Source organism: Rhinolophus sinicus, chromosome 2, assembly GCF_057876585.1.
Source record: "Rhinolophus sinicus isolate RSI-liver-muscle chromosome 2, RSI-T2T, whole genome shotgun sequence".
In the NCBI taxonomy this organism is placed as follows: Eukaryota; Metazoa; Chordata; class Mammalia; order Chiroptera; family Rhinolophidae; genus Rhinolophus; species Rhinolophus sinicus.
Window position 1 is genome coordinate 102,938,351 of NC_142502.1, and position 25,204 is coordinate 102,963,554.

General features: G+C 41.3%; 1 protein-coding gene across 2 annotated transcripts in view; it reads left to right on the forward strand.

Moving 5' to 3' along the window:
• Positions 1–24,965, forward strand: part of STK38 (serine/threonine kinase 38) — a 38,698-nt gene extending 13,733 nt beyond the window's left edge. For both annotated transcript variants that reach the window (XM_019738800.3, XM_019738799.3), the window contains exons 4-14: positions 736–858; positions 2,506–2,589; positions 6,834–6,957; positions 9,240–9,394; positions 12,857–12,959; positions 13,799–13,860; positions 19,839–19,956; positions 21,030–21,153; positions 21,352–21,447; positions 22,410–22,504; positions 22,969–24,965. In XM_019738800.3, the coding sequence (XP_019594359.2) occupies positions 736–858; positions 2,506–2,589; positions 6,834–6,957; positions 9,240–9,394; positions 12,857–12,959; positions 13,799–13,860; positions 19,839–19,956; positions 21,030–21,153; positions 21,352–21,447; positions 22,410–22,504; positions 22,969–23,099 (1,215 nt within the window). In that variant the 3' untranslated portion in view covers positions 23,100–24,965. The remainder of the gene's footprint in view (positions 1–735; positions 859–2,505; positions 2,590–6,833; positions 6,958–9,239; positions 9,395–12,856; positions 12,960–13,798; positions 13,861–19,838; positions 19,957–21,029; positions 21,154–21,351; positions 21,448–22,409; positions 22,505–22,968) is intronic.
• The last annotated feature ends 239 nt before the right edge of the window (positions 24,966–25,204 follow it).

Below are 25,204 nucleotides of genomic sequence, written 5' to 3' on the forward strand. Positions count from 1 at the left end.
ATAATAAACTAATTAGAATTAATTTAGTATTCCAAGAAAAGGAAAGGATGAAACCAAATTAAAACTTTAAAAAGCGAATTGTAGCATACTTTTATAGAACTCACTGAAAAGGCTCCATAGAAGTGAGACACACTTCTGAAATTATTACATAAGCAAAATATCTCTCAAATCAGCCCTTTTCTCCAATGCCCATAGACGTGGTAGGAGAAAAAACAGTTAACAAGAAACTGCAAGGAACTGAAATGGCAGTGGAAATGCTGTGATTCATTTCAAGAAGGAATGAATCACAGAACCTAGGAAAATGGTGAAAAATACCTCAGACTTGTAGGAACAACAGAAAGCGCATAAAATGAACTGCAATGTGTAAAAGCCCCAGAAGGAAATTAAAAAAACCACTTTTATGTAACAAAGGTTAAAGGAAAATGTTGTTGATTGTTTATCCCTCCTTTATTAGAAAAGGTAGAATAGTGGATTTCTGAAGTAGGTTGGTGAGAGTCCGCAGAGGAAGCACCCATCTGTTCAGTGTGGTTTGGTCACTGAGTCTGAAGGCCGGGGAAGAGAGAATTGACTTCTTAAGGGTCCTCTAGGGTGCTTTCATGTGTGAAAAGATTGTGCTTAGTCTGGTGTGGCCCTGTGTTCCAGATGGGTCAAACCACAAATAGGACTCTGTTGCAAAGCTGGCAGAGTGTCAACTCCTCCCCTTTCCATCCCTCTCCCCCTTTATTTACACGTTAGAAACGACTGAGGAGATCAGCACATGCTCGGAAGGAAACTGAGTTTCTTCGTTTGAAGAGAACAAGACTTGGATTGGAAGATTTTGAATCCTTAAAAGTAATAGGAAGAGGAGCATTTGGTGAGGTAAAAACCAAAAACACACAGCTGCTTATCAAGTACAAAAATACCACAGAACTTGAAAGCTTCTAACATGCCACAATCTCATGATTGTTGCTAGAACTGAAATACGGGATAGGTGGGTCAAGCGTGACAGCCCCACGTCTTAACTGCTCTGTCCTCCTTCTCTCTTTCTTCCCCTCTCACTGTCCCGGATCTCTGATTGTTCTGTTCTAACAGAAATGATGTTGCTGCTTTAAGTATTGATCTAGAGGGAGAATTGAAAGGTAGAAGGAAATTAATAGTTATTATTTACTGAGTGTTTCTCTCCTATAATCAGGACAATAACTTGTACGATGGATGACTCACAGGGGATATATAACGTTGCAGTGTCACATAGCCAATGAGCAATGAATGGTACCAGAAGTTGGGCCCAGGTCTCCCCGGTCTTAAAATATTTGTTTTGCCCAGTACCACATGGTCTCTCCAGGAGCAAACTCAAAGCAAAGCTTATCTCCACCCGTTATTCTTCCTGTCAGATTGGTACAGCTCTGAAAACGTGGCCCCAGGAGACAGCGTTTGCAGCCATGAGTTACATAGGTAGTGGTAGGAAGTTGAAAATGTGTGCCTTTGTCCCAGCGAGTCTTGGAAATGCATCCTCCTTGGTCACAAGAGCAATCTGTTGGGGACGGTTTGAATGGGCCCACAAGGTCATCCCCATTAACGGGAGCATCCAAAGTGGACGACCTACTGATGCAGTAGTTTCATTATCTTTGTATAAAAGGAGCAGCATATTATTAAAGACCAATACCTTGGGGAAGTGTGAGTGCATATTCAGAAGCGCAGGTGAAAGATTAAATTGATCCCTCTGTGTTCAGAATCCCAGTTGGCCCCTGAAAAGAGGGAAAGGTACAGTACCACCTCTCAATCGCTTTCTGTTCGTTGAGGAAGGGACGTGGGACTCAATCAGGAAAAACATGAGGAAAGGTGCAGGGAGAAGAAAACATCCATATCTTGGGAGAGGTGGGGGGAGGATGGGCAGGGAATTGCCAAGGAGGTTTTCTTTGGGTTGTAGACCACTAATTTTCTTTTTGTCTATTTATCTGTTCTCTCTAAAAAACACTGGGAAATTAAAAAGAGAAAGGAAACCCTAAAACCCCATTTCCCTAATTATACATTTGAGGGTTTTATTCTTCAGACATTTTTCCTATGCGTGAGATTTTGCTATCGTTTTAAACATTGCTGTTATCATTTACTTAGGTTTTTCTGGGCTGATTGCATGACGTGCCACAGGTTTTAAGGAGTCCTTAAGTTCGAACGTGAGGGTTTTAAATTTGATTGATTTGTCGAGCGAGGCAGCCCGAGCTGTTCATATACGGAGATGTTTGAGGATTCCACTGTGTGCAACATACCCATTTTGTAACATCAAAAAGCATTTTCTTCTGCTTTGTTATTGCTGGTTGCTTATATTAAAATTGCAGTACTTTTTCAGCTTAAATATTAAATACTTATATTCATTTTTGCTCCAAAAGACGCATTAGAGCTGATTGCCTGGCTAGGTCTTATTTTCGGGGAAACACGGTACTTCCTATAACACGGTACTTCCTATAACACATGAAAGCGTTAGCTTGGCAGTGTGAACTTTTAACTTGGCATTTCTTTTATAACTTTTAGGTGCGGCTTGTTCAGAAGAAAGATACAGGGCATGTATATGCAATGAAAATACTCCGTAAAGCAGATATGCTTGAAAAAGAGCAGGTAAAACACAATTGTAACAGTGATTTTAGTCAGTTTATGAACTTTTTGTCTGCTAAAACTGTTCTTTTTTTGCTTAATTGAAATGTATATTCTCATAGTTTTCTTTAGCTGTCATGTATGAATATACATATAATATTTTTCTTTCTCCAACAAAGAAGTACTTATATATATTTTAAAAGTACAGGTAATGCCTACATGTTATGTGCAGTCTTTTAAAAATCTATTAGAGAAGCATCTGCTATTTGTATTTCCCAGTTAATCACCAGTTGTCCTTGTCAAGAGGAGCCTTGTTTTGAGGTCACACTTGGTGTGGTAGCATGTTCCTTACTGAATACTGAGAGATAGAAATTGTATATATACTTTGGAACTGAGGCTTAGGAATTAGAATTTGGAATTTGCAATCTAAAATGTGTCTCAATATACTTCATTCTGTACACTGAAACCAAAGTTGGGTCTTCTGAGAAGCTCAGCACTACCTAAAAGAGAACATTCTTTAATGATTAAAAATGCTTTCTAAATCCCGAACCTACTTTGTAGATAGATTTATAAGATGAAAACATACTTTATGCAAAATAAATTTTAAATATTGGACAGTATATTAAAAACGAGAATGCAGACTTTCTTCAAATCTAGTTTAATTTAGCTGGTTGCTTAAGAACAGATTGTAGTGGGTGATGCCTGCAAGTATCTTGTAAAAGATCAGATGCTGCAGGAAGGCAAAGAGAGGCCCTCACGCAGGGAGGGCTTTGGATACAGAGCCCAAGAGCAGGGATGGAGACGGGCCCCACACCCAGTCCTTTCTGCCTCTTGAGAGGAGGTATAACCACTGAGGCGTCACTTACGTGCCAGCTCGAAACTTGGAATTTATACTTTGTCTTTCATTTTCATGTCACCCAGAAGCTTTAGACAGCCAGGAATTTCAGTTGAGAATATCAAGTACCCTGGCAGTAAATCTTCAGACAGTATAGCTTATACTAACACCAACCTTGTTAAAAATGCAAAAGCCCTGTTTATGTATTATCTCAAAGTTAGTGTGTGGTGTGGGTGTAGACACAGAGAGAGTTTCACTTGATCTTGAAAAAGAAAATATAAAGCTGTACTGATTAGTCAGTATATTTTGTATTTCACAAGTAAGTTTTACAAGACATATTTCCTATAAGTTTAACCAAGTCTCAAGCCTTTTCTTTATCAAATAATTAGCGTTCGGAATAAAATTATAAAGTTTATTCTCACTTATTAATCCTTCATAGCATGTACCAGTTGCCCAGCATGGTAACTGGATAAAAACATTGTGTAAAAACATTTTCTCAAATATTGTACCTTCTTCAAAATTAATTTCTAAACTTTTTCTATGTGAAAGTAAAGGAAATGTCTGTTAGAATTAGAACCTGAGTCCATCTTGCTGTTGGACTCCACTCCCTAGGTTTGATCTCAGGATAGTCACGTTAAAGTTTCTGGCCACAGACTTCCTGGGTCAGCCATGCTGAAGAAGCAAGCAGCAAGTCTGTGCAAGGTGAGACTGGAAGCAGACCAGGGCACACCCATCGCCTTTGGGCAGGGCTGACAAAGTTGAAATTCAGAGCCTGACTTTTTGTAGGTTAGGTGCCTTATTCAGAGGAAATGTTTTTTGTTTGCTTTTATTAAACTGAACAAGAATTAAAGCTACCCAGTGAGAGTTCAGATTGTTACTCCGTCTCACAGGGTGGATATTTTTGCTACCTGGAAAATTAAAGGAGAACAGACCAGCATTTAGCTAGTTTCTTCAGTACAAAAGGAAAACCTCCAGTTGTAATGCCAGTATAGTGTACGCCAGTGTAGCATTAGTAAGGGACAAAAGACTGGCTTTTATTTCTGCTTCCCAGTGCCCAGGATAGCAACTAGCATGTAATTCCCCTCCCCATTAAATATTTATGGGACAGAAGGAAGGGAACCTCTGGAGTGAGCTGTACCTCTGGCTCTTCTGTCCCTTACCCTGTATTCACCCTATTCCACTCCAGATCCTGAGGTTCCTAGTTGCTGTTTCAGCCCAGGAGAGAAGGGGAAAGTGTGCTCACAGTGCCTGTAATGTTCCCCATGACAAACAGGGAATGTCTCAGTCACCATTCTGACCTCCAGGGTGAGTGACAAGTGGTACCAGTAGCGCCTTGTCTTTTCTCTGGCTCCTTAACAGGAGCAGGGGATGCAGAGGCAGGTGCAGGCTGCCTGCCTGTACAGCCTTCGCATCTGGTAATGACTGGGTCACAGCCACGGCTGAAGTTCAGCAAGTGGCATCGGTGTTTCCCAAAAGCTTTGTATCTGTATGAAGCTGAGGAAAAGCAGATGCTTAACTTGGCTGCTTTATGATTTCATAGCACTGTTCTTATCTCCCTTATCTTCCATTTTTCCCATCCTCTTACTGTAAGTAGAGATGTAAAAATGTAAGTTTACTTTTATTTAAAAATTTCCCGAAGAACAATTTTAGTAGAGACAGAAAACTCAAATAGTACGTTAACTCAAATGCCTTCAGGCCCCTGGGAGTTAGCGTGGAAGAATGAGAATGAGGCAGGTTGGAAATAAGACAGGACAGAGGGGTGGGGCCTGTGTCCAAATGGAAGCAAGTACCTGGCTTTGCTAAAGACATTCCACTAAAACAAGCATATAGGGCTTTGTGTCAAACAAAACAACAATCATGGCTGAGTTTGCCAACAGAAGCTTCAGTCTGTGACCTGTGGTGCATCTTTACCTCAAACATATTGTAAAACTCAAGCCCTGGAGTGTATGTTAGGACTGAAACCTCTATTCAAGGATGGGACTGGGTTTGATACAGTTAGATCTCATTCAACCCTGCTTTGCATTTTGTGACACTTACGTAAGAGGAAAGGGGGCGGGATTTGATAATCTGCTGCACTGTTTTGATTACTATTCTATATTTAAACTAGATAAGATAAATTTGATAATAAAATGTTATTTTAATGACATAATTCTACTGTTTCTCCCAAACCTTCGGCAACTTGGTCTCCTTAGTTAGATTATTTCAGTAAAAGTAGAAAACTGGAAATGTCATAAATTTGAATCTGTAACGTTTCTTAGGTGTTCTTATATTTCAATTCACTGAGAATTGATTGAGCACATACTCTGTGCACAGGTGAACCAAATGCTATGATATCTTAGAATTCTAGAACTGTCAACCAGGGCACTGTCATTGCAGGTACCTTTGCAGACTGGAGCCAGGACTTGTTTAGAGTCTCATCTTGAGACTAATTTTTATCATAAAAGATTACAGTAATCCCCCCTTATCTGCAGTTTGACTTTCCGCAGTTTCAGCTGCCTGTGGTCAACTGTGGTCTGAAAATATTAAATGGAAAATTCCAGAAATAAACAGTTCATAAGTTTGAAATTGCACACTCTTCTGAATAGCATGATGAAATCTTGCACCATTCTACTCAGGCCCGCCTGGGACGTGAATCATCCCTTTGTCCAGCGTCTCCACGCTGTGTACACTACCTGCCGTTAGTCACTCAGTAGCATCGGGTTATCAGACTGACTTTCATGGTATGGCCATGCGTGCGTTCTAGTAACCTCTGCTTTACGTAATGGCCCCAAAGCACAAGAGTAGCAATACTGGCAGTTCAGGTATGCCAGAGGGAAACTAAAGTGCTTCCTTTAAATGAGAAGGTGTGTTCAGTACAATAAGATACTTTGAGAGAGAGAGAGGGAGAGACCATATTCACCTAACTTTTATTATATATTGTTATAATTTCTATTTTATTATTAGTTATGTAGTTAACGTCTAATTGTGTCTAATTTATAAATTAAACATTTTCATAGGGATGTATGTATGCATCAGAGAAAGCATAGTATGTATAGGGTTCTGTGTTACCCTTGGTTTCAGGCATCCACTGGGGGTCTTGGAACATATCCCTCCCAGATAAGGGGGGCACTCCTGTATTGGAACAAAAAGATATGCAAAATAATGGTAATTTTAACTAATCAGGGATTCAATTTATAGCACTGTTAAAGTTGCCATTTGCATTAAAGCCATTCATTTTGCCATTTTTTTAAGCCTGTCATCACTGAAGTTTCATTACTGAATACCTTCAAGTCAAATGTTATCAATTTTGAGTTCGTAGCTTTGCCTAAGCATAAATGAGATGTTTTGCGTCATCACAATTGAATACTCAAAATAGTATTTACATTGTTGAAACAAATATACCGTCTAATAAAGCAGAGCAAGCTTGTCATTAATCAAATGCGTGTACCTCCAGGTTGGCCACATTCGTGCGGAACGTGACATTCTAGTGGAGGCAGACAGTTTGTGGGTTGTGAAAATGTTCTATAGTTTTCAGGATAAGCTAAACCTCTACCTAATCATGGAGTTCCTGCCTGGAGGTAATGACTTGACGATGAAAGGTCATTTTTCCTTTTTGTTCTGTGGTTTCTCTCTCACCTCAATTAACCCTCCTTTCTACTTTTAATCGTGCTCACCGTTACTTTCTGTATCTTTTTTAGGTCTGTAAAGGAAGTCAGTAACCTGTCTTGTGCTGGGGTGCCTCTCTACAATTCTTAGTGCCATAAAAGTAACCTTCTCACGCATTCTCATGATTTCAGATGGACATTTCTTTCTTTCTTTTCTTTTTCTTTCTAAATATATAGGAATAAACTAGGGACTCTGCCTGCTCTCCTGTCAATGGGAATCATGTATAATCAGTTACCCAAGTGACAAAATTGAAACGATAACATTCTTTGCTTCAACGTTTGGTTTCTTTTTCTATAACTTATGTGAATGAGGAGTGAATTTCTCATTACCTGGATCAGTAGCCAGAATCAGTAGCCAGAAGTTTCTCATTTCTGAGATTTCCAGTGTTATGTAGCTCAGCATGTGTGTCTCCTAAGAGCTCCACAGTAAACCCGGAGCAGGGCATGCCATCTGTTCTGGGGGACACAGTCTCTTTCCCAGTGAGCAGATGAGCTAGGAGGAAACTCTAGTGGGAAAAAGAAAGAGCTTTTTCTTTCTTTGATTCTGTAGCAAAGCAAATATAATTGTGACATCCTATTTTGATCTTGTGAAAACCTTTAGTTTAGACCTAGGGTCATCAATAATTTTTTTATTTAGAATTGATGAAGGCCAGAAAAGGATATGATAGAACGAGGAGAAACTTTTCATTATTTAGGTTCCACTTAAATAGGAGTAAGAACCAGCTCGGTCACCAGCCCCCTGACATGGGTCTCCTGGAGCCTTACCTGCTCCATCTTCCGTAGCCTCTCATGTCTCCGGGACCCGCCCTTTGCCCTCGGTGGAGCTGCCCTGCAGAGCCATGTACCATCTGGCCTGAGCTCTCTGATCGGCTGGGCGACCTCGCACAGGTGAGGCCATTGGCTGCTCTCCTGTGCCACCCTGTAAGGCCACATCGCTGCCTTAGAGCCGGCCAGAGTGTGTGCCCCAGTCGCTGGTGTGCCTCCAGATTGAATGTGTGGCTGCCCGGAGTGATTAGGGATTCTTATTTTTCAAGTCTTGGGTCAAAAAAGAGAGCATTTTAATAAATGGCTTGGTTTTTGCCTGGGGGTAAAATATCTACTTTTCTCTAAAAATACAAAAATTCCCCCAAAGTTATAAATGAAATGAAATTCTAAAAGCTGCATGATGCTCTGTTAAAATCCGAGGTTTCTTTCTCTTTCCCCTATTTTCTAACATAAGTGGCTTTATTTGCGATCTAAACTAAATCTTTCTGTTTCTCTGAGCTTATGTATATTTTCTTTGCTTTTGTCTAACCATTGAGGTAGGATCAGAATCTGTTTTTTGCCGTTTTATGTTGCTGGTATTAAGCAGAAATAATTACATTTTGACTGCAGAAAACTAAGGTTATCTTTAACTGCTAAACTACTGGTACTGTGTTGTATAAATTGCATAAAGCATGTTGGTGTATCTTTAAATATCTATAATAAGATACCAGAGGAAAAAAAACCCCACTGATCTTGGGAAGTGTTCAGTGTGCATTTTTTGGAGGCAGCTATTACACATTCTAGTATGGAGCATTTTCAGTTTATTTTAATTTTTTGTTGACTAGCACTTTGCTACCTAAAATCCTACCTTTCTGTTTGTTTATGTTTAATTATTATAAGCAGAAATTGGAAAGCTAGTTTTCAGCCTCCCAAATGTTTACATTTGGTTTGGCACTTCAGCCTCTCTCTGTAACAACAGCAAAACAGTGTGGACAAGCCATTTGGTCCTAGGTATAGAGAAGTTTGCAGATATTTGTGCAGACAAAGTTAAAAGTGAAGTAGCTTTTTTCCCCAGTTCAAAATTTGTTCTAAGCAAATTTAGTTTTTTGGTGTCAGAGAAATTTCCTTTTTCTCTCTTAAAGTGAAATGGAAATCCTAGCTCAGTGGTCAGCATCAGGTAGCTGGGGTGAAAGGGCTTTGCTCTTCGTGGCTGTGAATTTGACCTTTTAAGTGTTGGAAACCGCTTACCGTTTCCACCCAGAGTGACAGTGTGGGTCAGTCTCTGGAACACAGCACAGGTCTGTTTAGCCCTGCCTTCTGTTGGCAGATAGGGGAGTCAGATCTGAAAACGGGCACTTATGTGTTTGTGTGTGTGTGTGTGTGTGTGTGTGTGCGCGCGCGCGCGTGTGTGTGCATGTGTGTGTGGTGGTTTTGTATCTTCTTGTTTCCAGGGGACATGATGACCCTACTGATGAAGAAAGACACCCTGACAGAAGAGGAGACTCAGTTTTATATAGCAGAAACAGTATTAGCCATAGACTCCATCCACCAACTTGGGTTCATCCACAGAGACATCAAGCCAGACAACCTTCTCCTGGACAGCAAGGTACCCTGGGGGGTAGAGCAGGACTGCATGTGTTCACCACCTGAGCAGCTTCTGCTTTAGCTCCTGTGCTGCCTGTGGGGCCGGGGCCTACATGTGTGTGCGCGTGTGTGTGTGTGTGTGTGTGTGTCTGTGTCTGTGTCTGTGTCTGTCTGTCTGTCTGTCTGTCTGTCTCTCTCCTTCTCTCCCCCCCCCCCAGGTAAGTTTGCCATGAACTTCCTTTCTCTGAAAGGCTTATGATTCTATAAGTTAATTGAATGTTCCTCTTAAAAATAAAGGACATTTTTGAAAATGATTAAGAGTAAAAGTGATTCGGAAGGTTATTTTGTAAAAAAGCCAAAGACAGTCCCCTTCTCTTAGCATACAGTTAGCTCTACTGCTGCGTCACCTGTTGAGAACCCCCCTCTTGGGCAGCTTCCTCAGGTGACCCCGCCAAGAACCAGGACATCAGGCACAGCAGCAGCGCTGTCGCAGAGTGTAGGTCCCACATCGTATGCCTTCTGCCTAAAGAGGCCTGCTCAGCCTCTGTAATGGCCTCTTCATATTTATCGTTAGACATGCAAATGACATTAGTTGTTTGGTTCTTAAACTCACAGCAAATCAGGAGAGAATCCCTGTGCTGCTAGATTGCTGGTCTATGCCCTCTGGGCCTCATTTACCTCTAAAGTGAATATATTGATCCAGAGAAGCTCCAAAGTTCCTTCCAGTTCTAAAATTCCAGAATGTTAGGTTCTGTTACACTGAATTGTGGTCTAGGCTGAATTTTTCTTTTAAGTAGAAAAGTAAATTTAATTCCAAGGATATTTTTCTTTCTTGCTGGTAACTAGCTTGCTATCTTTGAAAAAACTGAAATTTTGGTCTACTTTCTTTGAAAACCTTTGTTTTTCTGTTTCAAAAGGGCAGGAGATTTGTCAGACAATTTCTTCTGATTAATAGCTTTTTTCTTATGAGAAAAAAGCCAGCCTACGATACCTGTTCGCTCCTTTCACATTCATCCCCTACATGCATACATATAAGCATACATACATATATACACATGTATACATAATGCATGAATATTAATATATATGTGTGTATTTATATTTGTGTGTGTGTATTTTAGTCTTCAGGAACAACCAGAAGGCTGTTTTAAAAAACCCTGTTCTTTTAAAGCCCTCATTTCAAACACAGCTCTGTCATTCTATAGGTGCATCCTTTTGGGTGATTTATATGTATATACTATTAAAGGGTTCATAACAACAAAAAAAGAATAATGCACACATATAGTAGAAAAATTGAACAATGCAGAGAGTTATAAAGAAGAAAACTACCTATTATCTTCTCGTTCAAAGATAACCATTATTTTCATGTAATAGCTTTAATACCTTTCCTATTTGCATCAGTAATTTATATACAGTTAGCATCTTAAAAGTAAATAGCTAGGTATTCTGCTTTTAAAATGTTTATGTATATGGGAGTATTCTTCAATGTGATTAAGTTCCTATATAATTGTAATGAAGCCCTGGCCTTGCTTTGTGTGGTCTTGGGTTCACGTGCCCGGGCCCTGTACCCCAGGTGCCTTAGTGCTGGCTTACTTGTACCCTGTAGTCTGCGCGTATGTTCAGGTCCAGCGGAGATTGAAGGTCAAGAACTCGGGGACTCAATCTAGCTGAGGAGGAATGGGGAACCCCGCTAGGTGCAGATTTGTTCTCTGTAATATACTAACCCAAACTTGTAGAAAAATGTTCTCACAAGCGAGCTCATTTATGTGGTCAGCCACGTAGATTGTAGAAGTGAAAATGTAGAAGTTTTGTGTTTTTGCTGTAAACTCAGAATAGCTGCAGAATTCCCTGAAACTGAAAATCTAGGCTAGACTAGCATTTGCTCCAGGCACTGCTCTGTAAGACACTCCTTTCTTAGTGGTGTCCTGGTAAAACATGTCATTATGAGAACTACAAATTAAACTCTGTTCCTTAGCTTGTAGAACAAGTTATTTGCAGATCTGAAAAAAAAAGGATCAGGTTAATAGTCTCAAAGCTGTCTTTGTTTGGCAGTTTAGCTTGTTACGCATGTGCACACAGCCAAACCTAATGGGATTTCTTTAAAAACCAAACAAAACAACATAAAACCTGACGGAAAGGAGCGAGCTCCTCTATAGCCTTGCACCCTGGGACCTTTGCTTATTAGGGCCTGAAGGCAGGTGGTTATCAGGGCAAGACCACAGATGTTGAAATCACTGATGCTCAAATGGTGGCCACACCCCTTGTTATTGTGTGGCCTTGAGCTTGTAGCTCTCTGAGCATCAGGGTTCCCTCCCCTATTTTTGGTTTTACCTCCTTTTCTGCTTAAAATTTTACCGCTCCAAGAACACCTGCCTGTTTCTTAGGGCTAGTTATGTGCCAGGCAGCAGGTTAGGAGCCTTGTATGCATTCATCCTCATCATTCCTGCCAGGAAGACGTCATTGTCCCCATTTTCCAGATGAGATCAGGAGATTGGAGACCTTCTCTGTCACAGGGTTGCTTGTAATGCACATTACATGAGAGTGAAGCATTGGAAATGGAGTGAGCATCCGGTATTGGGGTTGGTTAGGATGAGATCAGGGGAGTGGGGAGGGTAGGTAATCCTGGTCTGGGGAGAAAGAACATGCCGATTTCTGGCTTTGGTTCTGCTGTTTCCCAGCAAGCCGTTTGATGACTGAGTCTGGGAGCTGTGGCTTAAGAGTTATAAATGAGACGCTACAGTTTATGGTGTCTGGCCCAAGGTGTGAGTTTTTCCTGAAGGGAATGATAGAGGCAGAGAGTCGTGATTGGAATGCAGTATGGCAACATTTATCAAGAACTATGTAATTAAGTTTATTCTCTTTGTGTTTGGAATAGTTTACTCCTTGGAATTTTTCCAAATGAAATAATTCAAGCTATATGAACCTAGATTTGTTCATTTACTCCTTATTTAACAACCATTCATTAAGACTATCTTCTGTACCAGGCAGCGTGAGGGTTGGGAACACAGGCTTTCAGTCACAGGGTTGCTTGTAATCCAATTACATGCGAGTGAAGAATTGGAAATGGAGGTTTGGGGGGGGTGGCTGGGTAAACAAGGATGTACTAAGTCATTTGAGGATTATCTGTAAACATTAAAACTGGTAATTTTGAAGACTATATAGAAACCGAAGAATATTTGACTTCGTTTAAGAAGTCGTAAAATTATATTTAGATGCTCTGAAAGGTTCAACTATGTTTGAAAATTTATATTTGGACAAAAACAAGATAATAAAAATGAGGATACTTTATTAGTATAATAGGATTTGGGTGATCTTTTAAAATTTTATTTGCTATTATAATTTTTCCCTGTAATAAAAGAAAAAAGGGCGGCATACTTTGGCTGTGGCGCTGTAATGGATGCTGCAAGGAGCTGGAGAAGTCAATGTTCTGTTCCACGTCCATGAATGTTCATCCATCCATCATCTTGTTTCTTCTTCCCCATAGGGCCATGTGAAACTTTCTGACTTTGGCCTTTGCACCGGACTGAAGAAAGCACATAGGACAGAATTTTATAGGAATCTGAACCACAGCCTCCCCAGTGATTTCAGTAAGTTTAACGGTGATGTTAATCTTTTTATCCCTTAGCTGGGCCTAGAAGAGCTGTTCCTTGGTAACCAGAATATGCAGGACAGGTGAGGAGATTCTCACTTTGAGCCTTCTGAGAGTTAAACAAATCTTCCCAGGTTTGCCTGTGATTTGTGTACGGTGAGGCAAGATGAGTGCCACCAAAGGTGTTAAGACAGGTATCAGAAAGAGCTTGCCTTGGAGCTCTCCTGAGAAGGTCCCTGGGAAGGAATTTGGGGGCGTAGAGGAAAAAGTCTTGGGAACAGTTCCACAGGAGATTTATCCTCGGTGCTTCTTTCTGTCATGGCAGAAAGGAATTTATCTTTATGAGTGTTACTTTCACTCTAGCACTATCAAACAGTTGAGACTATGGAGTAAAATTATAATTCATCTTAGAGGAGCTTATGTCAAATAATGTATTATAAATTCAGAAGACTCTGATCATTTAACAGTTATTACTCTCGGAAATTGGATGGTAATTTTGAGAAACAATATTTTAGGTCCACTTTAGGACCTTTGCTTCTGATGAGACTGACTTTCCTGTAATTCTGAGTAAATTCTCTGTAATTCTGGTTAAGACCTGTCCATGTCCTCTCTGGCCTCGTGATCCACATGGAAGGGCTGCTTCAGCTCTCGTTGTGTGAGTCTTTGAGTAAATGCTCCAGAGCCTCCGATTTGGACTTAACAGGCTCGCTGGGAGATGTGTCATCAGAGTTATTGATGAGCAGACCTTAGGGTCTCGTGTGGTTTGAATCAGAGCCTAAAAGAGTAGTAAACATTCCTGTCTGAACTTTGATTAGAACTTGTTTTCTCTCCTTTTAGCTTTCCAGAACATGAACTCCAAAAGGAAAGCAGAAACCTGGAAAAGAAATAGACGTCAGCTAGTAAGTCATACCTGTAGCTTCTTATGTGCTACAAACCAAGTATAAATGTGTACAAAAAATATGCACATAAATTTGCGTTTGATAAATGTTTGCAGCATATCCATCCCTTGCTTTTTAAGATGACCTTAATAGAGCACTGTTATTATGTTGGTAGCCCCAAAAGTAATCTTGTGAAGGAGGGCACATAACATGAAGTTGTTTTGGTTGTGACATTTTCAGTGGATGACCTCTCTCTGAACTCTTATATTGGTGACAACCCCTTTCCTTCCTGTCCTACCTTTTCTCTCTTTTTATAGTGTTAAAGGGGTGATATTGAAACTGGAGTCTCTCAGAATGAAACTAAGTACAGATACCTCCCCAGGGCCTTAAGGCAGTGGTCCTCAAACTTTTAAAATTTGATTCACTTTGGCAGATCAAGACTCCTCAATTTACCTGCTCTACCCTTTCCTACTTGGTGTTAAAAATTGGTGAGAAATTTAAGGGAAGTGCTCATTACTTACTTTGTAAGTATTTGAGTGTATAAACATAAAATTAGGCCCCACAAGTTTAAAAAACATTATTGGATTTACCTTGATAGTATGTTGGAAGTTATTTAAATAATCCAAATTCACCAGTGAAATATTGCTGTGTAGCAAACTTTTATTCTGATTCATTGGTTCATATTTGAAGTGCAGTGTACGTGTACATGTCCTAATGTCTAGTTATTGGAAAATTATTGACCAGGGATGATAGAAATGTGTATCACCGCATACTTAGGCTTTGCTAGAAACCCAGGGCAAATGAAATTGGTGAGGGCAAAGCTAGACTAACAGTTGGTCGTTAGAAAACAAGCATAGCAGCAGTGGAAAGTGTGACTAACTCAGAAGGATGCTCATGTACGTCTGTTACTTAGAAATGGCGGCATTTCTGCTTGGCAATGTATACAGTAGTAACTTGGCAGGTTTGCCAGATACAGCTTTTCAGCCAGGCTTTTTAGTAAAATACTGAAGTAGAGGTCTCTATAGTATCTTTCATAGCTCACTTAGTAGGTCCCTAGTAAGTGGCGTCAGTCATATGTGAAAATGGAAGCTAGTAGGATGCTTTAGGAAAGAATCAAAGGAAAAGACTTGCTTTTTTTTTTTTTTTTTTTTTAAATTTATTTGACGCCCATCAGTGGGCCTCAGGTCACACTTTGAGTGTTATGATTTTTATGTTAAACATGGGCCCTGGGAGAGGCATTAACTTAAACTAAACACTTTTAGAGCTGCAGTAACTTAAATTAATCTTTGATCATCTTTCTCCCACATTAACTTGGGGATGTTTAAGTTTGGTATAGTCACAGCATAGTCTCCTTTCCGTAGGAACTCTGATCCCCTTTACATGTCTAGATTCTGTATGTGGTTGAAAAGTGTTTACTTAGCTTGTTGCGGGTTAGGGAATGTCAGGAGCAGATGTGGTCGTATGCTGCCTTTATGCCTCCCCATAGAACATTGGATCTTAACCTTGGCTGCACATCAGAACCACCCGGGGAACTTCCGAACATACTGATGTCTGGGTCGCACCCCCAGAGACTCTGATTCAGTGGTTTGGGGTATATAGTCTGGCTTTCTGATTTTTAAAAGGACTCTGGGTGATTCTGTGCAGTGAAGGTTGAGGCCCTCCAAGGAAGACGTTCTTAAACAATAGCTCCTGCGTCATTGGGAAATTATTTACCTATGTTTTGGAATCTAACAAGAGGTAAGGAATCTTCTGTGATTTTATTTAAAGCAAGCCAAGATTTAATCTTTGGCCACTGTACTAATATTTATTTGAGGAGTAATTAAGCTTAAAAACCTTAAATTATCCTTATGCTTTATGCTCTTTGACAAGCACCAAAGGGGCCTGTCAGACTTACTAGGAACCATTTATAGATCTGTAAGGAAGGAGATTTCATAGTTTCTGTATTTGGAGTTCAATGTCCTTCAATAGTTTAAAAGGTGTTTTTTTAAAAATCTGAATAAGCTGAGGTTCTCATGCTGTGGTTAAGGTTCTTGCCTCTTTATTTTATCTGTAGTAGAAATGGAAACGTATTAAGGTCATCCTCAGATTACCTATTTTGATAACTTGAAGAAAAGCCACTTCTCAGTCTTCAAAAGGTCAATTAACACTGCTTTTGACCTTTCATAAGTGATCCCATTCAGCTCGTATCAAGTTGGAAGGTTAATATTAGTTAAAGCTTAACATGAATTTACTGTTCTAGGTTAAGCCCAGCATATTGCTGCACCCAGCCTGTTACTTTTCAGTTCATTGAAAATCACTGAATAAAGTAGAGGCTTATGATTCACCCATGGGCTGCTTAAATCATGTTATAATGTTTTAAAATGTGGTCTTGGGTAACCTTAGGCCTCAGTAACTGGTGTAGGAAATAGGTATGTGTCAGCTTTAAGTTATTAAACCACAGAGGTCAGAGATGAAGTACATCTGGGCATCTGATCTTTGTCAATTTTTTTTTCGGTGTAGAATTTACAGAAGTGATGGAGTAGGAAATGAAATTGATTTAGTTCCCCTAAAATCCTAAATGAAATCATAAGTTGGAACACATCCTGTGTTTGAAGGGACTATTAACAACCAACAAAGCTCTTCCAGAGTGCAGCTCTAACTGATACTGTAAATACCCAGACAAAAAAAAGAAAAAGAGGGTACAGATTTGAGGTATTAAGAGCTTGGAGTGGGAGGACACCCTTGGTGTGGAAAATAGACAAAGGTTTGGGAAGGGACAGTCCTTAGCATAGAAATACCTCCCACTCCGTACTAGCAGTGTGGTGAAGTGTGAGCTCCTGAGGCTCGGGGCTGTCATCCCAGAGAGAGCACGGCCTTGCGTCACAGCTTTGTGCCTGCTCTTGGCTATATTTTATAACTCCAAGAATTTTTTAACACCTTAGCATCTCAAAGGAATTCTTTAGCTGTGGCAACAGGTCTCTGGTTTTATAATAGAAATCTTTGAACAAATAAGATTTACTTAACATTCAGCTTTGCTGGAATAAATCTAGACTCTAAATTGAAGGGTTTCTGTGGTTTCTTAACCTTTATAATTAGAATGAAAATATTTCTGCTCCTTGGGGAGGGCCCAATCCATGTTTCAGACTTTAAAGCTTTTGTTTTTTAAACTGGCATTTATATTATTTAATATGTGCATTTGAAAGGAAACAATGTACAATTATGTATGGAAAAAGTGGATTTCTGCATGATAGTATTCACAAAATATGTCGTAGATGGAAAGTAAAACTGCAAATTTTGGAAGAAAATACAGGATATAATATCTTTTTGACCTCAGAGTAAAGAAGGATTTCTTAAATATGATACAAGAAGTACAAATCATAAAAAAAAAATTTGATGTATTTTACTATTTTGAAGAAAAAAACCTTCTGTATATTGAAAGACATAAAGGAAAAGACAGCCACATGTTTCAACTACTTTGGAATTATCTTACAGTTCATGTGCATATCCTACAACCCAGCATTTCTACCCCTAGTCATATGCCCTGGAGAAACTCTTGCACCTGTGAACCAGGAGACTTGTATAAGAATGTTTATTGCATTTTCATAATAGAAAAAAAAATGGAAATAAATCAGTGTCCATCAACAGGAAAATGGTTACATTCTGGAATAGAATATTTTACAGCAGTGAAAAAAATTGAACGACAGCTACTTATGACATCATGGGTCAATTTTACAAACAAAACATTGAGAGAAAAAAGCAAACAGCAGAAGACTACATGTAGAATGATACCATTTATACAGAGCTCAAAAACAAATCTAAATAAGGTCTCGTTTAGAGAGACACATGGCAAAATTAAATTTATTTTTAAAAGCGGAGGAATGGTCAAATTGAACATGAGGTTAGGAGAGGTAGGAGGATGAGAGGGGCAGGAGTACATGCTTCATTTTAATGACACTGGTCATATTTCGGTTCTTCAGTTGGACCCATGGGTATTCATTTTCATTATTACACTTTATAATTTAATAATTACACATTTTGGTATGCGACAAATATTGCATTATTTGAAAAATGCGACAAATATTGTATTATTTGAAAAATCATAATAAGGGGTGGCCGGTTAACTCAGTTGGTTAGAGCGTGGTGCTGATTACACCAAGGTTGCTGGTTCGATCCCCACATAGGCCACTGGGAGCTGCGCCCTCCTTAAAAAAAAAAAAATAATAATAAATGAAAATTAAAAAATAAAATACCCTAATAAAAATGACAAGCCTCAGACTGGGAGAAGATATTTGCAATATGTAAAATTATGAAGAATTCATATTCTGAATAGGGATTAATGCCCTGTATTCATAAAGAACTCCACAAATCAATAAGAAAAAATATAAGGCAACTGAAACAACGAATGGGCAAAGGATCTGAACAGGAATTCAAAAAAGAACGACCTGAATGGATAATTAACATATGAACATGCACTCAACCTTACTAGAAATAAGGGAAATGCAAATTAAAACAGTGAAATCCCATTTCGTACTCATCAGATTGGTAAAAATTAGAAAGTCTGACAAAGCCAAGTGTTGCTGAGATGTGGGACGTCAGGCGGTTGTGCCCACTGAGGCTGTTTAAATAAGTGTAACCTCTTTGGAGGACAATTGGAAGATGTCTGAGTAGAAGATGCTCGGAAGGCAAGACCCAGAGAAGACACTACTTCTCTTACATCCTCTAGAGAACGAGTGCTCAGGAGGTGTTACAAGAATGCTTTTTCAGGTGTTGTTTGTTATAGAGAAACATTGGAAGCAATAGAAGTGTCCATTTACAGGAGAATGATAAAAAACACTGACATTTGTGTAATGGCGTAGTGGATAGCAGTGAAATGGGTGCACTAGAGCTACATGAATAACTCAGTGATAATTGGAGTACAAAAAGCCAGCCAGCTGTAGCATTGTAGAATAATACAGTACAGTATGAAGCCTTTTATTAAAAGTTGAAATATACAAGAAGTAATACGGCATTTACGTGACTATTCATACAAGCGTAGCGCAGCGGCTTCAGGGCAGTTTTAACTTCAGTGGGGAGGGCGGGAGGGAGGGACTCTGGCTTTAAGCACTTCTGTAATTTCGTTTCTTCAGTTTCATTTATTTTAAAAAGACACATGATCTGAGACAAATATGGCAGATTATTTAACCTCTCAATACATAGGTAATGGTTACACATGTGTTACAATGTCTGTGCTGTTTTCTGTATGTTTGCAGTATCTTGTAATAAATATTCTTAAAAGACAACACAGCTGTAATTTTTAATTTGAGAAGTTACATAATACTGAAAGCATGTAGATTCGAGCCTGCCTCGTGGTAAAGCCTCCATGCTGAGCACGCTGGACGGCTTTGGCTGTACTTCTCCTAGTATTGCAGGCCTGGTGTATGCGACCGGATTACTTGCACTTAGAAAACATTCCTCTAAGAACTCTTTATATAAATAATTAAGTTTGGTAAATAAGCATTTATGAATCTTTGACCTATGGGCTGTAATTTTAGCTTTTGGTGATAAAACTTCCCTGTATGATTTTCTCAAAGGAAATATATGGTGGAAAGAGGGATGATTTGGAGCAAGATATTTAATTTCCAAATTGCGCCCTGCCACTTAACTAGTGGCCTTGGGCAAGCCATTTTGGGTGTCAGAGTTTTCATCTGCAAAGTTTGGTTCATAGGGTCCTCATTGCTGAGTCAGGATCGAATAGGCTCATAAGTAGATGAGAAGTACAGAGCTTGGCACTTCCTGGGTGCTCGGTAAATTAGGCGACTAGTTGTTACGGCAGCTACCTTTGACCTAGTGAACTCTGGGCTTCGGGGTCTCTCCTCACTGGCAAAGCTGTCCTGTTCCTTTGGGAAGTGCTCTGGCAAATGGGCCATCTGCTTGCTTAGTGTGTGGGTAGCTGTAGGGGGTCCTCAGAGCCGGTCTCTAGAGCGGACCCCTGGGCACCCTCCTGCCCGCCGGGCCGCCCTGACGTGTGGCCCGTGTTTCAGGCTTTCTCCACAGTGGGTACTCCTGACTACATTGCGCCCGAGGTGTTCATGCAGACCGGGTACAACAAGCTCTGTGACTGGTGGTCGCTCGGCGTCATCATGTATGAGATGCTCATCGGTAAGTCGCATGCGTTCAGGTGGCTTTGTCTGTGTAGCCAGGAAAGATCCCTGCACTGGTAATAAACTCGGTTTCAATTTGGGGTGATTTAAGCACTTCCTCCCCTTGTCTTTCAAAGGAAAATTTCCCGGGTAGAAAACTCTTGGCCATAAAATGTATCCCACTGTATTCTCTGGCATCTGGCATCCTGTGGTTGCTTTGCTGATCATTTATCAGGTTTTTCTTCTACTTTGTCAGCCTCTCTGGCTAGCAGCTCTTTCAGTCACTGGCATTTATTAAACACCCATCGTATGTGGAGAGCTTTCCTGGGCATTGCCTCCCGCACTCATTACTTCTTGTTTGCTGTCCCCTTCCCTTCAGGGCCTTCAAAGCTTGGAACCCTCTGACCTATCCCCCCCTTGTTTTGATGGTATGTCTGTGTATTTAGGGGGTACAGCCGTGTGGGGGCCATGAGGCAGAGAGCACTAGGAGAATAAGTGTATCTGTGGGTACCGAGTGAGTGTGTGGTGACTGGTGTGGCATCTGGCTGCTGGGTGGTCTTTGGGAGCAGGGGGTGGGTGGGTACCTGGGGAGGAGGACGTGACCTGTGTGGGGCGGCGGAGCCATCTTTGTGAGCATTTATCCTCTTATCTGTAGTTCTCAAAAGAGGGAAGATGGTCACTTTTCAAACCTGCGCCTTTTTCTTATTCAACTTGTTTGGCGTTTTAGCCATGTGAGGATGTTCTTAAAAGGGAGTCATTCCTTAATGATGTTTCATCCTTTCATTTCTTCCTTAGTCACAGTGGCTCCCACATCTGCAGCTCTGCTTGTGTCCTTCTTTCTTTCCCAGCTCCAGCTATTAGCGTGCTCCCTAGTGGTGCCAGAAGCACAGCTTCACTGTGGGTTTAGGCATTTGGGGGAAACCAAAATATTGGTTTAGATGCTGTCTGGGATGAGGGAAGATCCTGTCCATGTCATGAAGGGAAGGACATACAAGGTCATTAAAGATACATAGACTCGTATTAAGGAGAATAACCTCAGTCAGATTCCAAGTTCTGGGGTGCGAAAGCTCCGAAGTTCCTTTTTTATTACAGGCTACCCACCTTTCTGTTCTGAGACCCCTCAAGAGACATATAAGAAGGTGATGAACTGGAAAGAAACTTTGACTTTTCCTCCAGAAGTTCCTATCTCTGAGAAAGCCAAGGATCTCATTTTGAGGTATCGGTCAGAGAACACCTCTGCCCCCACCCAGGCTTTTTGACATGAGTGAATCCATGTTTTTTTTAAGCTTTCATTTCCTGAGCCTGCTCCCTGCTTCCTCCCTTTCCTCTCTTTTTATAAAAAGGGGGAGGTTATTCCTTTTCTTTTTCCAAAGCGACTACTTGAGGTATGCTGAAAGGCTGCTGTCTTTTCCAGATTCTGCTGTGAATGGGAACATAGGATTGGAGCCCCTGGAGTTGAGGAAATCAAAAGTAATTCTTTTTTTGAAGGCGTTGACTGGGAACATATCAGGTATATCCATACAAAAGCTTTCAGGATTGTTTCAGAAAGTCTGTAGTTTGCTTAATACTAATTTGGAAGCGCCATTTTTGGCAAACCAAGTAAGAGAAGAGAGCGTCTTAGAAACTCGGGGTCTTTTCCTGATTTTAATTCATGATAAGGATTGGTAGGTGGGGCTTCCTGTCGGCCGTGTGCCATGAGATAGGTGAAGGCAGCAGTTATGTCCAAGGTGAAGTGAACTTTGGGTTCCGTGGTGAAGGGGACATCTGAGAAGCGTGTTGCGCTTCTTTGAACCTAGAACCAGCCTGTCTAGTGTTGGAGGCCACCAACAGGACTGTCCCTGCCCAGAGGGTAGGAGCTCTCAGTGGAAGGCGGACTGGGTGGGAAGTGGTGCAGAGGGGAGTGGGAGGGAAAGTGAAGGTTGTTGGTGGGTTTGTAGTGTTGCCAGCTGCAGTGAGAGCTGGCACAGCCTGCTGGCGGCCCGCCCGTCTTACGCAGCAGTTGTTGGTTGCTAAACAGAAGGTGAAGAAGTTGTCATCTGTTTCATAATTGTGTTCTGATTTGCCTCCTTTGTGCTGCATGTTTAGCCACCCTCTTCGTTGGCACGTGTGATAGAAGGGCAGAGCCCTACCCGAGAGGACTCTCAGAGGTCCGATTCCCTTTGTCGCAGACGTGGCAGGCTGTCAGGGTTGTGGATTAACTTCAGACTTTAATTTCTCTTTATTATTCTTGTCTTTCTTCCTTGACTATGAATAATTGTTACTTATATTTTTTCAGTGTAATTTATTTTGTTTGGATGTAGTCAGTTGGCGTGGTTGGTCATTGTCATAGCTTTTCACAGAAAACAAACGCTGCCTCCCAGTGGACAGTCTTCCCTTGTCACAGCGGGGGTCCCTTTGTGGAGAAACACTTGATTCGTTATGATGTGTATGATTACTAACCATAGTAATTTTTGGCCTGTCTGTTCTTGGCAGAGAGAGACCTGCTGCAATATCTATTGAAATCAAAAGCATTGATGATACCTCAAACTTCGATGAGTTTCCAGAATCTGATATTCTTAAGCCGACAGGTAATACCACCAACACTACCTCTTGCTACCTTACAAACACATTATTTCCCCCAATTTTGGGGTGATGTTTACAAATCATGGTAGAGAACATGGAGAGGAACTTCAGACATTCGTAAGTATTTCTAGTGTCGCGGCTGGGGAGCCTGTCAGATGGAAGATGGATACAAACGCCCATGGTTATGCTGCTCACCTGGGTGGGTGAATCACAAAGACCGGCTCTTTTGTTATTTATTAAATTAAAGGTTAAGTAACCTGAAATGACAGAAATGGGAAAATAAAACTTTGAAAACTATTTGTTAAAAAAATGAGGTTCAAATAACACAGGCAATAAATGTAGGAAATTCATACCGAGTGAAAAATCACTTCCCACATAGAAACTGCTGTGCTCTCCAGAATGCCGTCTGCTGTACCGAGTGGTCCGTCGGGTAGAGCATTGAATCACCTCACATCTGTTTCTTTCCCAGTGGCCGCAAGTAATCACCCTGAGACTGACTACAAGAACAAAGACTGGGTCTTCGTCAACTACACGTACAAGCGCTTTGAGGGCCTGACTTCGCGGGGCGCGATACCTTCCTACATGAAGGCAGCAAAATAGTGTCCTGGACGTGGAGTCTTAATGGAGCAGTGCTTTGTACAACATCACGGTTTTCCTCTCACACACTGTTTTGAAAGAGCTTCCGGGAAGGTTATGGAACCCACCAGCATGGCATGGTAAACTCACCTGAAATGTGATAGTAAGTGGATTCTCTTCTGTAATGCATCTGAAAAGCTGTAGAACAGCCATTTCTACTACATCAGCCATAAACAGCTGTCCTGCTTCTTTAGAAGCATCATGAGCCAATTTAATAGATGTTTAAAAAAAAACTTGAGTTTTCCTAAGTTCATCAGAATGAAGGGGAAAAAACAGCCATCATCCAGCATTACTGAGGTTGTAACATACACTTACCGAGTATAAGCCAATCCTGCGATTTTGTGACATGCTTTCTGCCAAGCCCATCAAGTATTTCCGAGAAGTTCCACAGTACTAAGGAAATCAAGCAATAATGAAGCCTCAGCAGCCAGCACTCTGGCTGAAGGAAATGACCCACCATCCCGTCCTGTCCCCTGAGGGGTGGCGATGGTCCGTTTCTCCCCGTACCTCGGCCTCCATTCATGGTGCACTTTATGTATGGTACTAGGATAAAGACTGTCAATCCATCAATTTACATCCTCCCGCCCATCTAAAATACTCATGCTGCTTTTCTGAGTGTTGATGGGGGATATCAGCTTGATCCAGGGTTGCTCAGAAGGCCCCAAAGCCACTGGGCATTGCCAAGGCGTCCCGGATCACGGGGAAAACCCTCGCTTTCTCTTCATGGCTGTATCAGAAAATCCCTAACATGGACGTGGCCGTGGACCAGTGATACCCACAAGCGCTGCCAGCAGGAGCTCGGTTTGTTCCTCGGAATGCCGCAGGGAGAGTCCAGGCCGAGGCAGGCAGGAGGCCTGGAGCCCTCCTGGCGAAGGTGCTGCTCCTTCCTGCTCGGTCTCCGGAACCTCCCTGGGAGCAGTGCAGGGACCCACCCGACGGAAGTGCAGAGCCGCTCTGCAGAGCTCTGTCAGGTTCACTCCTGGACCCGCGGTGCAACTGTGTCTCATCTCTTCTGGTATTGCTTCTCTCCCAACTTTAAATACCGTTTTGCCTTGGATTCATGATTACAGATCCTCCCTTTGCGATGCCTTCCTGGGGGTGTCCCTCTCCACCCCAAAGGGTCGCCGGCAGCTTGGGCTGACTCGGCTTCGCTGTGGCGTTCTCTCATGAGACACCCTCTGAATTTTCGCACCAAGTGCCTTCTCCCTCACAGCTGCCACCACCGTTAGAGGACTTTTGCTGCATCAGAAAAATGTGGAGGCCCCATATTAATGCATTATTACTTTTAAAAGTTTTGATAACTCTTAAAGCATCATTTGCACCTGTGTGATAACTGCCCGTTGCAGAGCGTCGCGGCCAAGCGACATCTGGGAGACGGCTTTCTGCCAGTCTCGCGGTTGTTAGGATCAGCTTTGAAAGGAAAGTGTGTCCTAGCTTAGCCATTCAGAAAAGAAAAATGGAATATCAGATTACAGTAAGTGAAACTGCTTTAGATTTTAATGTCTTAGAGGAAGATAAAAGAATATTAGGGAAGTGTGAACTCTGGATGGAGGTATTGTGTCTGCCCCTTAATCTTTCATTCATGGTCTGTTAGTGAAAAGGAAGTAAATGAGATTCTTTTACGTAACTTTGTAGTTTCTTTGTATTACCAAATAGCTGTGGTGTTGACCCCCCCCCCCGCCCCCCGTGTTTTGCAAGAGTGTGTGGTAAGCATGGGTAACGGGACGTGAGGAGTGAGTGAGTGGCGGGGAGTGGCGGGAGAATTTGTTTTAGGAGAAAATGTCCACGTTTTAACTTTTACACTTCTGAATAAACTGTGTGAAAACGGTAGTGTAGTCTGTGATGTGTAAAGCCAACATGGCTTGTAATTCAGAGACAGAGTGCTGTTGGCTTCTTTTAACCCCTTTGTCTACGAACCATTGGGACACTGCAGCCCCAGCTTAAGTGCTTTTCTGTCTCGGGGAAGCGGGGACCTGCTCTTTCGTTCCCTGAGAGGGAGTCTTCTGAGTTGGTGTCCACATGCAGAGACTGTCTTCTCTTGGCCCCACACATGTGCTCTGTCCACCTGG